Source organism: Podarcis raffonei, chromosome 4 (genome assembly GCF_027172205.1).
Source record: "Podarcis raffonei isolate rPodRaf1 chromosome 4, rPodRaf1.pri, whole genome shotgun sequence".
NCBI lineage: Eukaryota > Metazoa > Chordata > Lepidosauria > Squamata > Lacertidae > Podarcis > Podarcis raffonei.
Genome location: NC_070605.1, coordinates 75930398 through 75946939, shown reverse-complemented (window position 1 = coordinate 75946939; position 16542 = coordinate 75930398). Strand labels below are relative to the sequence as shown.

Below are 16542 nucleotides of genomic sequence, written 5' to 3'. Positions count from 1 at the left end.
TTGTTAAAATCCACTTGAGCAGAATCTCAACCCTTCTTTGTGTACAGTAGCAAGTTTCCTGAAATAACTGTATTGATTTCAAATAAAGATAAGGAGCTATAAACACAGCTTCAAGGGAACAGTTTTAGGTCAAATACCTGGGCTCAACATTCCTTATTTGCAACACACACACACATACACGGTGTTCCCTGAATTTCTGGTTCTTATCTGTGAGCATTGTTGCTTATGTAGCTAAAAAAGCATCACCTGCCACAACAGGGGAGACAGGAGAAGACCCCAAGGTTTGCAAGAGTGCAAAAAGCCTGGGGGGGGGTGTGGATAGGAACTAAGCCAGAATGATAAACCAATGGGGACTTAATGTGCTTAGTGGCCCTGGAATGCTGTGCTGACTGACTCTGCGGGTGGTGGAAACAGAAAACCAGGCGCAAAGGAAAATGGGATGGAATATAATGAAGGAGCAAATGGCAGACTAAATGAAACAGTCAAACAGGAGTACGCCATGTTGTTGCAGATCCCGTTTGCTAGAATATACAGTGGTACCTCGGGTTAAGTACTTAATTCGTTCCGGAGGTCCGTTCTTAACCTGAAACTGTTCTTAACCTGAAGCACTACTTTAGCTAATGGGGCCTCCTGCTGCTGCCGCGCTGCCGGAGCACGATTTCTGTTCTCATCCTGAAGCAAAGTTCTTAACCTGAGGTACTATTTCTGGGTTAGCGGAGTCTGTAACCTGAAGCATATGTAACCTGAGGTACCACTGTGATGTGTGCAAGGGTGCCATTGCTGTTCTGGTTTTTGGACAACCCAGTGTTGCCCTTTGTTTTTAATAGTCACGAAGGAGATATAGATTGTGCTGTGGTAGCTACAGCAGCAATGAATACTTAGCAAATTGGAACTTGGGAAGTGACCTTATACATCCAGCTCAGTAGTGTCTGTATGCTGACTAGCGGCAGCTTTCTGGGGTTCCAGCCCTCCCAGAAATGCTGGGACCTTCTCCATGCAAACCTGGTGCTCTACCACTGAGCTATAGCCCTTCCACAAATCCGGTCTGACTCTGTCTCCAGAGAAACAGGAGAGCATCCCCACCCCCCTGTTTTTTAATAGAAACGCCACCATGGTATTTTGTAGCCTGTAGAAAAAATATATTTCCCAGCTTGTTTCCACATAGTTTTCCTGCAGATATTGGGGAACCTAAAGATTGGGGGTCAAATACAGCCCACCTGGTACCTCTATCTGTCCCTGAAGAACACTGAGCAGACCATGCTTTCTCTGCAAGCCACACTCCTCATTAACCCTTCTCTGGGACCCCTCTAGTGGTTTTATCTGTCTGGAGTCTATCACTGAAGTAGATGGAGGATGGAGAGTCATGTGTGTCTTGTCACACCCACCAGAAATATTCAGGTCCTGGAAGGATGTGCATGAGGGAATGTGGCTTTCAGGCTGAAAAATGTTTCCTGTAGGTCTTTGATTTTTTAAAAAAAAAATAGTTGTCCACTGGCAAATTGTCAAAACAGAAATAGTCAATATGAAATTTCTAGAAGTGGCATTAACACCGTTTAAATAAATAAAACATCAACGCACAGCAAGAAGTTGACAAATAAACTAATATTATCTGACAAGGGTGATTATGGTAAAACAGATGTTTATGTAACATTTAGAGGGGCCAAAATATTTTCAAAAGCTGCTAATTAACTGGCACAGAGGAGGGAAGTGCATCAGTTATACTTTAATAAGCAATCAGCTTGTAACTTAAAAATGAATCTACACTGAGCATAATTTTCAGGGATTAGGTGACTCACTTTTCACATCTGAGCCCCACAGCCGACAGAGCAGCTCAGGCATCGAAGGGGAAAGAGTTGTGCTGGTGGCAGAACCCTGTGCACCACAACACACTTTCTGCAGGGATGTTTTCTTACCCTTCTGTTTTTTGGTTTAAAATGTATTTTTAATGCACGCAGCAAGTACATATTACAAATGATAGTAACTCATAGTACACACACTACCGAAGTGAAAAACTCGAGTCAACTTGAGTTCTGGAGTGTATGTTGTTCAATGTTGCATCTTTGTACCAAAAACCTGTGCAAGTTAAAAAGAATTAGTATAGCAACATGGAAGAAAATGAGTTGGCAGGAGATTACTTTTCTACGCAGCCTAATTTTTATTTGATAATCGTCTTTGATAATTTTCTGTCAAATTAGTTGCGCTGCCATAGGCTGTGTGCATAGGGTCCTTAAAATAGTCTTACTCAGTGACACTGGGCTTTGTTGTATTTGGGCGGAGTCAGGAGTTATCTGTGGCTGTTCTGCTCTTGTTTTGGAGCGGTAATATATTATTGTCTACCTACCTTCCTGAACGGTATGTCATCTGAGCTTTCCATGATCATGACATAGTCTGAAGCAATTTTTCCAAGTTCTTCACTTCTGGCATCTTGCCCATGTGAGCGATTCATCTGCTCTCTTCCTTGCGTGAGCTCTGGTTTTTTAAAAGGAGCACACAAGGCAGAGTTAAGGGCACGCTATTTTTACACCTTTCAACATATAGTTATATCACCTGTTGGTTATCATCATACATAGGTATGTGATCATCTTCCAGTTAATTTCAAAGATTACTCCAGGGTAATGGAATTTGAACCAGAACAAAAAACTTGTACCTTACACAAGCTTTTAGAGATTCAAACAGACATTCTGAGAGTACATAATTTCTTAATTTCCCTATCAGATCTTGGGGGGGGGGGCATCTTTACTAGCGTCATAGAATTATTTGTTACTTATGAGCAAATAAATACAAAGAAGAAGAGGAGATGTGGCAGATCTGCTTATCAAATTTGGGAAAACTGTTCTATTTGGACCCATTTCAGGTCTGTAGTTAAATGGTTCTGAAAAGACCTACCAATATCAGCTTGTTGTTGATGATGATGCTGATAAAAGAGGCAGATGCACCTCCCCAGGAAGGGCATTCCACAAGCTGGGAACCACCACTGAGAAGACCATGTTATGCCCCAACTGGACAACAGCCGGCGGTGGCACCAGTTTGAAAAATCCTGAAATAAAGTGTTAGAATTAATGAAATAATTGCAGGGTGGGTCATGCAGCCTGTCACTCACGGCAAGCAGGAAAGATGAAGAAGTCCCACTGAAAAACAAAGAACCATTACTTTCGATTGTAACCAGGATTTCTCTCTACAAAGATAAGGTTTCTGACTTGCTAAAGTCCCCTCACATGGAGATAGTGGGACATGCAAGGTAGAATTATGAAATATGCAGAACCATCGTTTCGTGCTGTGAATGAAATTGTACCTAAGTAGACCATCAACAAAGTCTTGCACCAGAGAGACCCATATTCAAACTTCTTCTCAGCCTTAAAACTCAGCTTGGTCAGGATAAAATGGGAGGAGGATAACCATATGTGCCACCTCGTGCTTCTTGAATGTAATAAAATGTAGTCCAGTAAGCACACAAGTTATGTGGGGGCTACATTCCATGGATCGCATCTAAAACAAAAAACGTGTATAGTCAAAACACTTCGGGTGCAATGGTAGGTGGGATTGCCAAAGTCTTTTTTTCCTGGATGCCCGCCCCCTTGCCATTCCCCCCACCCATAAATAAAAAACTAAATTGCCAAGCATGTAAAACTGAATGCACACAAGCTTACTGTACATAAATATAGCAAGGGGCTACTCTATTTATAAAGATCTTACACAACTTTGGGTGTAAAGTAATCACCATTGATTTAATGGTACAGTTGTTTGTACGAACTCTTCATTCCAAAGAGTGTTGGCAGAAATCCAGAATGTATGAGATTAAAGCCAAGGCCAAGATTGTAGCCAAGACGATCGTAATATTAGGTATATTCAGTTAGTCACTGAAAACGAAGCCATCCATGTCAGTACATTCCATGAGACTCATGTCAGCAAATGGTCAATAAAGAAATTGGAAGCTAGTTTGCTGATAAAAATGGAGCGTCCTGTTAAATTCGTAAGGCTATGATTTTTTCCCCTCCACAATTTAACGTACTAGCAAGATCTGGATTCCCCCACCACCTTCAGCAGGCAATGACTGAGAGGTAAAGCATCAATGGAACATTCATCTGCTTTTGCAGCACAGTCAGAACTTGCCAACAGTGTATCACAGCGATGTCTTAGAAAGCCTGCAGCAGTTCTTGCATAGTTTGCTAAACGTACAATTCTGTAAATAACAACAGATGATTCCAGAGACCCAAATATGTGCTGTCTGTTTTGCAGAAGAATGGAAGGGGACTAATGGTAAATGAGATGGTGGGAAGGAAGGGAATTATTTCCTGCAAGGTTTGGGGTTTTTTTTTAAAGTCATTTGAATAGAATCGTATGGATGGAAAGATCTGTGCTTTAACCATTTTGGGGGCTTTATAGCATACTTAACAAAGTGTTATTACATCTTGTAGATCAGAAATATCCATATTACTGCAACTTGTTAGTACTTTAAAATTTGGACACGTGATAGGAATGTGTGTGACATGTGTTGTTTTTTTAAGTGTTGATTGAGCTCCTGTTTTAAAAGTCAGAGTTATAAAATAAACATCTCTGCCCTTCCTTCCAGCAGGCAGCACAGAGATCTGCTCTCCGGGTTCTATCCGACAGGTACATTTTGTCATTTTTATGAACTATAAATTGCTTTATGAAACGCTGAGCCCTATTTATTGTGGCATATAACTCATAATCGGATTTTGTCCCCAAAGTATCTCTGAACTGGGATGCTAAACATTTTTGCATGCTTGGATTTGTCATGCATGCGTGGAGTTTATTGCTGCTGGGGTAAAAATCATAGTCTTACCGTATTTCATATGGAGTATGCAGAATCCCTTGTTGTGGCATGAAATGAGAGATATGAAACTGCATGAATGATGCAGTAAATTCTGAGCTTTAACATTTTTTAAGACGTATCTAGGCTCATTTCTCAGCGATAAGTACACCATTTATTTCAAGATGTTCTCCTTTTCCCTTTTCCTTTTTTCCCCCTTTCCCTTTTCCTGGGGATTTTTTTCTAGATTTGATGCCCTTATAAAACAATGTCTATTATTCACATTGGTCTGAGGCTTTTCTTCTCTCTCTCTCTCTTTAATTTATTGGCAGTTCTTCACACTTGCATAGACAACAATACTTACGTTAACTAATTACTCAGACTTTACTTGTGCAAAACATCTACTGAAATATATGAAATGTTCTGTCATTTTCCTGAGCAGGGAAGGTATACAGGAATGAGGTTATAAGCCACGCAGTGTAGCTTTACCTTAAAGAACTTTTAATGAAAATAGATTGCTTGGAAGTGCAAAGGCTGCCTGTTAACACAGTCTTGATTTTATGTAAGTTTTAGGGAAAAAGGAATGTTGTTTTTGGAAGGTACATTTTACAGCACCTCTTTTTAAAAACAAAACAAAAACAGCCTACTAGATTTATATTTACCCACAAATGAGATACTGTGTCATGCAGGCTGACACAAAGCAAATTCTTCCATGCCTTCTTGGCAGGCATCTCAGCCCTTCTGGCCCAGACTCCCCCGCCTCCCTGAGAATAAGCAGTAATTGACTTTGTAAGGCAGCTCAGTCAACTGCTTCTCCAGAGCAGAACCTGCCACTTAGGATGAATTATACGTTGTGCATGGGTGAATAACATTTCTTTATGGTCTGAGGCTGAGACCATCAAAACTATCCCACCTCCATTGACAAGCCCTGTTCTGTTTAAAGTGTGTGTGTGTATGTGTGTGAGAGAGTGTGTGTGTTGAAACAGCAGGAAAAATAACTTGTCTTTGCAAACTTATCAAAAGATTGAATGCTTCAAGCTGTGTTAGCCAATCTTGCAAAGGGAAAAGGGTGCTGGGAGACAAAGGAACACAAACATTTGTGATAAATATATGTTATGTAGAACAGGAAGAAAAGACGCAATCATACCTGAATGTATGGAAGGCAAGTTCCATTTGCTCCCCGGTTTTGTATATTCTCCAATAGAATCAGAAGCACAGAATTATCTAAAAGTCCTTCATTCACCACCATCTAGAAAAACCAAACATCTGCTGCTGGGTGGTGACACCTAAAGGATCTGTAGTATGGTGTCACCAATAAACACAATGTAGATAAGAGGTTTTTCATTGGAGTGGCCCAATTGATCTAGGAGGAAATGGACTGCCTGTTCTTAACACGCTCTAAAGCAGAGTTGAGGGACCTCAGATCTGGAGGCTAAAGGCAGCCCTCTTGGTATCTCTGCCTGAGCCTTGAGCCTTTCTCCAGGCCATGCCCTGTCCTTAGCCACATCCTCTCTTCCCAAGCCACACCCCTCAATCACCCTTATTTTGCATCTCTTTGAGTAGTTCCTCCTGGAATGCATCCTTAGATCCAGATAATGCTGCTTGCTTGTCTGGATGGATGGCTGTGTGAACATAGAAACCAGGAAACATTTACATTGGTTCCACCACCCATGTTTGCCTCTGGTCACACCCAACAGTGGGTCAGTGCCCAGAAGGAAAAGAGGCCCCTGGGTTGAAAATTTTCCCCACTACTGCTCCATGAAATCAGTTGCCAAGACTAAAGGTCTCTGTCTCCTCACTGCTGTCTATGCCTCCTCCTCTCCAGGGCTTTCCCCAAGCAATTGGAGACTGTGCCTGCATGCAGCCAATCTCTCTTCTGCCCTTTTCATGCCTTTCCTGGTTCTGGGAGACAAGGGGGAGGGGATCTTGCAGCAACAGGGGAAGAGACACCTGTGATTCTTCACCAGCCTCTTGCCCTCCCTCCTCCCACTCAGCAGCTTCAGCTTCTCGATTTTTCTCTGCCACAGACTGTCCCAGCTCACTAAGCCCTTTTGCCCCTTCAGCTTCTGGCACCTCCTCATCCACACATTAGGCATAGCATGGACGTCTGCAAGTGGAAAGCCTGCATATCTAGATCCCCAGGGCCTGGAACCCTATACAATCTGCATGTGTTGGCTTTCTCTCTAAATAGTTCCTTGTGTGGATGGTGGGGCTGGGGGAAGCTGTGTTTTGTCAGTGGTGGGGCTAGCAGCACAGCCCTGCTGCCCCTTTAATTGTGTGGACCTCTTTTCATGTTTCATGTATGAAGAAGGCTTGCATTTCTAAAGATTCAACAGGAGTCAGACCACCAGTACTTTGAATTGTTTACTACTGTGGGCTCTTACAAGTTTGCTGTCATATGAAGATTTAATTATTATGCACTCTCATCTTCTGCCTGTTTATTTCCCTTGGATCAGGGAAACCCATGTAGGCAGTCCAGAACTCATATATGTGAACCAGAGGAGGCTTTTGGCACCCAGGAATGACCTCTCAGTATTTTAGTGAGACGACAGACATAGCATCTCCTGGTGTGTAAAATATGCAAAGTACCATGGGGAGGAAGAGGATAGATGTGTGTGGAATATGAATTGCCTCAGCATATGATTAACCTCACTGGCTATGTAGTAAATAGAAGATAACTGTGATCAAAAATGAATTTGTGCAATTTATCAAGCTGAGCAACTGTGCATTTTGCAGTGAGGCAGGAAGTCAATTCCAAAATCTAGGGCAAATAGAGCAATAGGAAATTGCAGGGACTAAGAAGTTAATCATACCTTTTGACTGCTTTCATCGTTTTTGAAAGACAGAGTCAGTAGAGTCTTCACAGGAATGCTTCGCAGCAACTGATCAGAAAATAGTTCTTTCAGCGAGTCCTTAAATACCATTTGTGATCACTCAGAACTCAATAGACTTTCTCACTTAATGCCCTTTGATGAGTTTGATTTTTTTTTAAAATGTGTATGAATTATAAATGAGTAGACCTCAAAAATATTTACAAGAAAAACAAACATTCAGTGAGTAGAATCTAGAAGCCCTAAATTATTATTTGATGAAATAAATTGTATATAGAACAATATTAGAAAGATCATCTTAGAAACCACTGTATGCCTTTGACCCTTTGAAATTTCTTGAAGTTACTCATACTCTGTAAATAACAAAAGGATATAAAAATTAATACCCTGATACTATACATTTAAGCTAATGTGCGTTCATGTTACGTCAGAGCAGTAACATTTTCTGTAGTGGTTGTTGTTGGTACCTTAAGTGTAAGGCTTTAACCTAGCGCAGCAAGTATGGGGAACAAGCTGTAAACGCATTGTCAAACAGTTGCTGTGAATGCCTGACTCATGTGCAGGGGAAACCATCTGGTTTGTTAATGAAGAAAAATATTTCTGTTTTATTGTTTGTTTTTGACACTTGAATATTGCATTGCCTTTGGGCGGTGAGAAAGCAATAAGACACAAATTATTTTCAACTTTTGTAATGGCTCCAAGTAGCTGTAACTCCATCTGTTGATGAGGGCAACTCTTCCATTAGACTGGAGAAACTATCACCACAAGGAACAAAGAACAAAGATGGAAGAGGAAGGATGTATTACAAATTGTGCATCGCATGCTGTTGCCGTTCAGATCAGAACCAGCTTGTGTCCTGCAGAAAGTGGCGTCATATGCTGACTCTGATGTCGCCAATGTTATGTGAATTCTGACAGCCTTTGATAGAGTTCTTCATCAAGTGATTGCATTAGTTCCTCACACATTCATGTCTCCAGCATCATGTCAGCTGGATCTGAATCCCTGGATAAGCTCCATTTCACTTCAGAACTGAGAAAATTTGGAACTATTCCAGTGTTAAAATTAACATGTGGAAAGTGGGTCCTACAGATTTGTAGCCCTGCATCTTTTTGGAATGGCACCACTAAAATTAGAACTTTGTGAATGAGGCATACAAATAATCTCTTGTGATGGGGTAACTAATATGATTTTTAAAATAAAATAAAATAAGGAAGTGCCTTTAAGGCTGCAAGGAGCAGATTCCTTTCAGTATAATGGAACCAGGGCTTTTTTAAAGCCGGAAGTCTTCAGAACTCAGGTAGGCGCCATTACCATTCTAAGAGAATGAGGGAGGTGTTCATGGTGAATTCCGGCACCTCTTTTTCTAGAAAAATAGCACTGAGAGGGACTGTACTTTGAGATGGATGTTTAACTGTACTTTCAGTTGGTGTCTGTTTTGTGTATAATCATTTGTAAGTCTGTCCCACCTTTTTTGACATTAATCTGCATGTTTAAAAAAACACATAAACATTATTTTTTAAACTTGCATTTTACCCAAAATTACAAATGTCATACACATTTTGATACTTCTTTTGAGCCAACAACTGTATCACGAAATCGTGTACATTTTGTCCCAAAATACACAGGTTACATGAATTTTAATATTTGCACATTGTTTTTGAGCCAAGAAATTGTGAAACCTGGGGGATAACAATTCCTGTCTGTCTGGGAAGTGTGAATGAGGCTGGTTTGCTTCAAAATGTGGACTGACTGAATCCTTTAGCATCCTTAACTACAATCGGATATTAAACTAGGTTTCAGTTGGGGACAGAGCTAGTCCTGCCATTGCAGCAAGTCATCATTTATTTACTGCTCTTAGACCCCACCCTTCCTCCAACGGAATCCCAGAGCTGATAGCAACGGTCTTAAAACACGATACAAATACCATAAAGCAGTAATTATCACCAAAACAGGAACAGCTTTTAAAACGCCAATGCAGTGAACAAAAGCCTGACAAAGTAAGTTCCTTTTAAGTTTATGCCTGAGCATCAGCAGTGTGTGAGACAACCAGATCAGAAAGGAGTTCCGTAACTGGAGAGCCACCACCATAAAGTATCTGCCTTATGCTGCCACTCTATGGCTTCACCCATTGATGGCACCACAAGCAGGGCACCTCCTTGCAAATCTTAAATCATGGGCCAGATGATATCAGGGGAGGTGTTCCTTCAAGTGCTCATGTCCCAGGCCATATAGGACCTTGTACATCAGTTCCAACAACTTTCAATTAGGCAGTACTATACAATCCCAACTTGCTGCCCCGTGTAACCAGTCAGCAGTGCTCTGCACTAGGGCTGTTCCATGTAGAGAGGCAATCCATCTTAATGGGACTACACCCTTTCAGGGGAAGTTAGATGCAGCACATCCAAACTTCACAGGGAGTGATCCACCCATGTTAATGGGGTAATAATACCCACCACCACCAGTTCACAACCCATCCACTTTGTTCTAACTTCAGAAGAAAGCATTTGCTCACGTTTGTGTCGGTAGACATTTTAAAAGTATTGTTTTGAAATGTCCTGCAGCGACATACAATAAATGTTTATCTTTTTGAATTGTGCCCAGAAAACAATAGGAAGTCAAGTGCTGGAGCATTGTTGCAATGTGCCCCCCCCCCAATAACTTATTCAGCCTCTTCAACTCAGCTATACCAATTTCTATATTATTTTATATGAAGGAAAAATCTCTATAGGCTCTAGAGCCTTCAGATATTGGGATTTTTCTTGTTGAGAAGCATTTCCCCTTTTCCATTGGGAAGTCCTTTTAGGGACATCTATATATGTTGGATTAAGTATGGGTCTGTCAATAGTCTTTACTAGATCACAATTGTTTTCCTGAAAGTTACAGCTAACCCGTTTGTTTTAAATGTGGCAATGCAAAATTACTCACATCAGATAGGATGTTTTGTAGTTGTATTTCTGGTGTTATTTAAACATTACCCATGCATTATTCAGCATGGTTTTCATTTTTCATGCTTTTGTGGAAAGAAACAATTGAACTTTGAAGAGGTTGGGTTTTACTGCGCAAATTACTTTGTTTCCTACACCAGAATGCTTTTCATCTCTGTGGAAGTATTTAATTTTCCTATTCATGCAAACATATGTGCACCAACATGGGATTCATAAATTATACTTCCTCCTCCTTGACTGGTACAATAAGCCTTAATTTTTTTAAATAAATGAACAGATAGTCTGTCAAAATATTTATTGTAAACAATCCTGGAGGATTGTTATCAGGAACGTCATCAAGAGTTGCAAATTGAATCAGACACTTCCTGGTTGTCATTAACAAATATTTCCTTTTGCCAGGACAGGGGGTGATATGCAGTTGGGGGAGGAAGAATTAGTTCCCCCTCAAGAAGTGGGGTGGCTCTTCTGCATAGCTGCATAAAGGGTTATTTCTTGAATTGCCATGTAATCCTGCCCTTTATTTATTCTGCTTCCTACTCGTTTAAACGCACAATAGGGGGAGTAGGAGGAACTGTGATGTTTATTACAGCTGCCTTAATGGTGCTGCCTTTTACAATCCCCATGGTGAATCTTATTTCCAAGGCTTCCTTTTCCACTTTCCTTCATTTCCAAATGTTTTGCTCCTTTGGCTGTTTTTCAGATTTTCTTAAGGTAAGTGCTTTCCTCTTCTTCCACCACCACCTCCTCCTCCACTCCTACCCTGATTCTCTCTCCAACATAATGCACTCGTAATCTGTTCCGCAGAATTCTTCTCATGCAACCTTGAAACCCTATGAACTCTTAGGTCTTACAGACACACACAAAAAGTCCAGCTTTAAACAAATAAACTAGCCTATTTCATGGCGTTTAGCTCTCTGGAACAAGTCAGCCTTCTATTGAAAGGTTAATGTGCCCTGCATGGCTAGCACACTCTGACCTTTTCTTCCCCACACATATCTTTATAAGTGGCTCTGTGAATACGGAGCACAATGTAGCCAAAGTTGAGCACTATTTATTTTCATTTATTTCATTAAGCACATCAAGGGCAGACTTTGGTCATTCAAATTGCAGTGACACCCTGTGGGAAGCCAAAATTCGGCACCCCACCTCTCACCTTCTGTTCTGCTCAATTCACTACGTCATAGTTGCAATGCCCTGTTGCACCCCCTCGGCTCAGCGCCCAGTGTGGCAAAACCAGTCACGCTGCCCTAAATCTGCCTCTGAGAACAGGTTTAATGCTGCAGTCCTATGCATGTATAAAGTAAGTCTCATTAGCACTGCAGACTAAATCAATGGAACTTAATACAGTTGTACCTTGGTTTTCAAACAGCTTAGTTCCCAAACGTTTTGGCTCCCAAACGTCGCAAACCCGGAAGTGACTGTTCAGGTTTGTGAACTATTTTTGGAAGCCAGACATCTGATGGGGCTTCCACGGCTTCTGATTGGCTGCAGGAGCTTCCTGCACTTTGGTTTTCAAATGTTTTGGAAGTCGAACGGACTTCTGGAACGGATTCCGTTCGACTTCCAAGGTACGACTGTAGTGCTCAGTTTTGCTTGAATCATGCCTTACTACTTACTACTTGCTTGCGCCAGCCATAGCATTATCTGGTTTTCCTCTACAGAGCTGAAAATTTATTCTGTTTCTTGATCTGCAAAATATCCTCCACCGGGTGGTTAGTGTATGTCCAGATTCTAAAATAGCTATACTGCTCAGTTTGCAGTGCAATGTCTGTGTAGTCTAGATAAGAGTAGGCAATTAGCCTTGTGAATCATTTCAGATTATTATTACAGATTTTCAGAGGCAGCTTCATATTCAAAGTAAAAATGTGCCACCATCACCTATAGATTTAAGAGACCTTTATTTGTAATGAGGAATAGGCAGATCAGTCTATTTTTGGTCAGTATCAGTTTTGTATGTGTTCACTTCTATATTGTGTCCACATTAATCTGTTTAAAAAACAAACAAAAACTCCCTACAAAAAAATTGTATTTAGGTGCATTTTAATTTATATTTATATGCACATTTTAGCTCAATATGCATATGTCTAAATGTATTTTGTCCTAAAATACGTATTTTGTCATGGATTCTGGCATGTTTTTTGAGCCAAGAACTATACCACAAATCCGAGGGATAATTACATTCTAATCCATACTTTAGTTTGGAAGGCTTGGATCAAGTCAGTTCACATTGGAATTCACAGGAGCCAAATTTCTCAAGCATCCCTACTTGTAACCAGCCATCATGCATATACAGTGGTACCTTGGGTTAAGTACTTAATTTGTTCCGGAGGTCCATTCTTAACCTGAAACTATTCTTAACCTGAAGCACCACTTTAGCTAATGGGGCCTCCAGCTGCCGCCGCACCGCCAAAGCATGATTTCTGTTCTCATCCCGAAGCAAAGTTCTTAACTCGAGGTACGACTTCTGGGTTAGCTGAGTCTGTAACCTGTAGTGTCTGTAACCTGAAGTGTATGTAACCCGAGGTACCACTGTAATTCATACAGCTAATCAGAAAGACATCTAACCCATAAAATTTAATGCACATTGAAAGCCATAGTATCCCGCCATACTATCAACCCCAATTCCTAACTTCTACTTCATTAAATAAGGGGTGGAATTTCAATTCCCCCCTGTTTCTCAATTTTCCAATCTTAGTTCCCCACATTTGGCAGCAATTTGTGATTTTTTAAAAAAATAAAATAAAAACCCTCATGAAAATTTATTGGCATTTTAGAGTGAATTTCTCCTAATAAGCACTTTTTTTATATGCAGTGTTTACTAATGCACTCAAATAAAGTTTGCTCTGTTTAGATAAATTGGGCTGCTGGTCTGTTGAACTTGGCTTTCTGATTCACCTGCTTCAACATCCAAGTAGCCCAACTGATTTGTGGGCCATCCAAGCAGGCACTTGCCTATTTCTATTTCTGACACCAATGGTTCCCAATTGGCTTTCAGACACCACTGTGGCAAGCCCCATTTCCTCCTGGCTCATCTACATGACAAAGATAACAAGTTGCAGCATATCCATAGCCGTCAAACGTCCCTTATTTGGCGGGACAGTCCCTTATCCCAGCACCATGTCCCGCTGCTGTCCCTTATTGATGATGTCCCTTAAATAAGCTACTGAAGGTAATGGGGGCCTTTCTATGTCCAGCTGTACTTTGTCAACAACAAATTGTTGCTGTTTTTTGTGTTGAATGTATGCTATATGGTAATTTATGGACCTAATAGGTATCTAAAGCCATTTGCAAGCAACAAAATATGAATTTATCAAAGTAATTGCTGATCCCTTATTTTGGCTGCTGATCCCTTATTTTCGATGCTGCCGGTCCCTTATTTTCAAATCTGTAAGTTGACAGCTATGAGCATATCATTCCTGAACATGGGAATGTGCAGGCCTTGCCCAAATACCAGATTCTCTCTCCCTTTCTTTCTTTCTTTCTTTCTTTCTAGAATTGGCAAGCCTAGCAACAAAATGCTATGACTCTTAGGAGGAAAAAGAAGTAAATCTCCTTAGGAAAACGTAGCAGTCCTATCCAGAACTTTCCGTGTTATGAACTGACACGTTGTGATTTATGCCCTTGGAGGTTTCATGCTAAGGAAACGATATATTTCAATAATGTGAAACCTTCTCTTACCTGCTAGTGATGAGAATTCCTGCTCTGCTTCCTGTGCCTCATTTGACAAGGCCAAAGAGAGCTTTAAAAAAAGGGGGGGGGGACTTTTATAGCTGCCAGTGATCAATGGCATGGCAACATCCAGCATTAACAAATGCCAGTTGAAATTCTGCTCATCTCTAAATCATGGATTTACCGGTTCAATAAATATGCCATTTAAAGTCCCCCTTTTATAGTAATGATATTTCATTGTATTAATAATTCACAACAATTAATAGGATGGGTTGTGTAGTGACTTTTATGATGCAATTGCAATTAGAGGAATGCCCACCATAGTTCAGAATTATTTTAATTATTATGGATAATTAGTCAGCTTTAATTTTTGCATTTGTGGGCCTCTTATGGCTTCTCAAATTGCTCCTTTGCTATCACCTCTTGGTAATTGTTCCTAACAGAGGGAGAATTAGACTAAGCAGGAGTAAGTAATGCATGTTCCTGTGTGAGAATGGCTCATCTTTAATTATCTGCAGTTGGAAGGCTTAGGTTCTAATTCATGAGAAGCATCGCTAAGAAAGGCTGCACGGGGTCATTAGTTTGTTATGAAATTTCATACCTGATTTCAGGGGGGTAAATTTTTGGTTCAATGTAGAAGGGAAGGTGGCGGATCTTGGGGTCTCAAAATTCAGCTGCACCCTCTGTGACGCCAAAATTTGGCCTCCCCTCCATTCTAAATACAGTGGTACCTCGGTTTTCAAACGTACAGTGGTACCTCAGGTTAAGTACTTAATTCGTTCCGGAGTTCCATACTTAACCTGACACTGTTCTTAACCTGAAGCATCACTTTAGCTAATGGGGCCTCCTGCTGCCGCCGCACCGCCGGAGCATAATTTCTGTTCTCATCCTGAAGCAAAGTTCTTAACCTGAGGTAATATTTCTGGGTTAGCGGAGTCTGTATCCTGAAGCGTATGTAACCTGAAGCGTATGTAACCTGAGGTACCACTGTAATCCGTTCCAGAAGACCGTTCGACTTCCGAAACATTCAAAAACCGAAACTAAATAGCCAACAGCTGGGCTTCAGGGTCTTGCACTCAGCGGAAGCCGTGTTTCCTGTTCGACTTCCGAGACATTCGAAAACTGAGGTGCCACTGTAATAGGTGTGGTTCCCCTGCAGTGCCCCTGAGACTCCATGCCCAGTGCAGCCAAACTGGCTGTGTTCCCCTAAATCCACCTCTGTGGTAGTTGTATAAGTTACCGGTAGCTTACATCTGAAATATAGTTTCAAAAAGTACGGAACAGTCTCAATGGCGTCCTGCTAGGAACAAGATGGAAATCATATTGTGTGTGTGTGTGTGTGTGTGTGTGTGAGTGTGTGTGAGTGTGTGTGTGGTTTTTTTTCATGGCCAGAGTGGGAGACATGGATCCAAAACCATCATTTATTTCAAATTCTCCAGCATTGTTATTTATTTATTTATTTATTTATTTATTTATTTATTTATTTATTTATTTTTGCTGAAGCAGAAATTAAAAAGATGAAAATGACTTCAAAAAATTGTTACACCACAGTACTAGAACCGTACTAAAGGTACCCCCGCCCATACGGGTCAGTCATGTCCGACTCTAGGGTTGTGCGCCCATCTCACTTAAGAGGCCGGGGGCCAGCACTGTCCGGAGACACTTCCGGGTCACGTGGCCAGCGTGACAAGCTGCATCTGGCGAACCAGCGCAGCACACGGAACGCCGTTTACCTTCCCCCTATAAAGCGGTACCTATTTATCTACTTAAGGGACGTGGGTGGCGCTGTGGGTAAAACCTCAGCGCCTAGGACTTGCCGATCGCATGGTCAGCGGTTCAAATCCCCGTGGCGGGGTGTGCTCCCGTCGTTCGGTCCCAGCGCCTGCCAACCTAGCAGTTCGAAAGCACCTCCGGGTGCAAGTAGATAAATAGGGACCGCTTACCAGCGGGAAGGTAAACGGCGTTCCGTGTGCTGTGCTGGCTCGCCAGATGCAGCTTGTCACGCTGGCCACGTGACCCGGAAGTGTCTGCGGACAGCGCTGGCTCCCGGCCTATAGAGTGAGATGAGCGCACAACCCTAGAGTCTGGCAAGACTGGCCCGAACGGGCAGGGGTACCTTTACCCTTTACCTATTTACCGTATTTTTTGCACCATAACACTCACTTTTTTCCTCCTAGAAAGTAAGGGGAAATGTCTGTGCATGTTATGGAGCGAATGCCTGCGGCTGGCGGGGGGATCTGCTGCAGTCGTGAGCAGAGGATCCATGGTTCCCCTTCCTTCCATCCTCCGTGGTTACAAAGCATGGATCCACATGGATCCTCAGGAT

At 41.6% G+C, this 16542-nt stretch overlaps 1 protein-coding gene across 4 annotated transcripts in view; it reads left to right on the top strand.

Moving 5' to 3' along the window:
* AFF3 (ALF transcription elongation factor 3) overlaps nt 1-16542 on the top strand; it is a 216280-nt gene that overhangs the window by 157229 nt on the left and 42509 nt on the right. For 3 of the 4 annotated variants that reach the window (XM_053384183.1, XM_053384184.1, XM_053384181.1), the window contains one exon: nt 4571-4611. In XM_053384183.1, the coding sequence (XP_053240158.1) occupies nt 4571-4611 (41 nt within the window). The remainder of the gene's footprint in view (nt 1-4570; nt 4612-16542) is intronic. The other variant, XM_053384182.1, reaches the window with a different exon arrangement.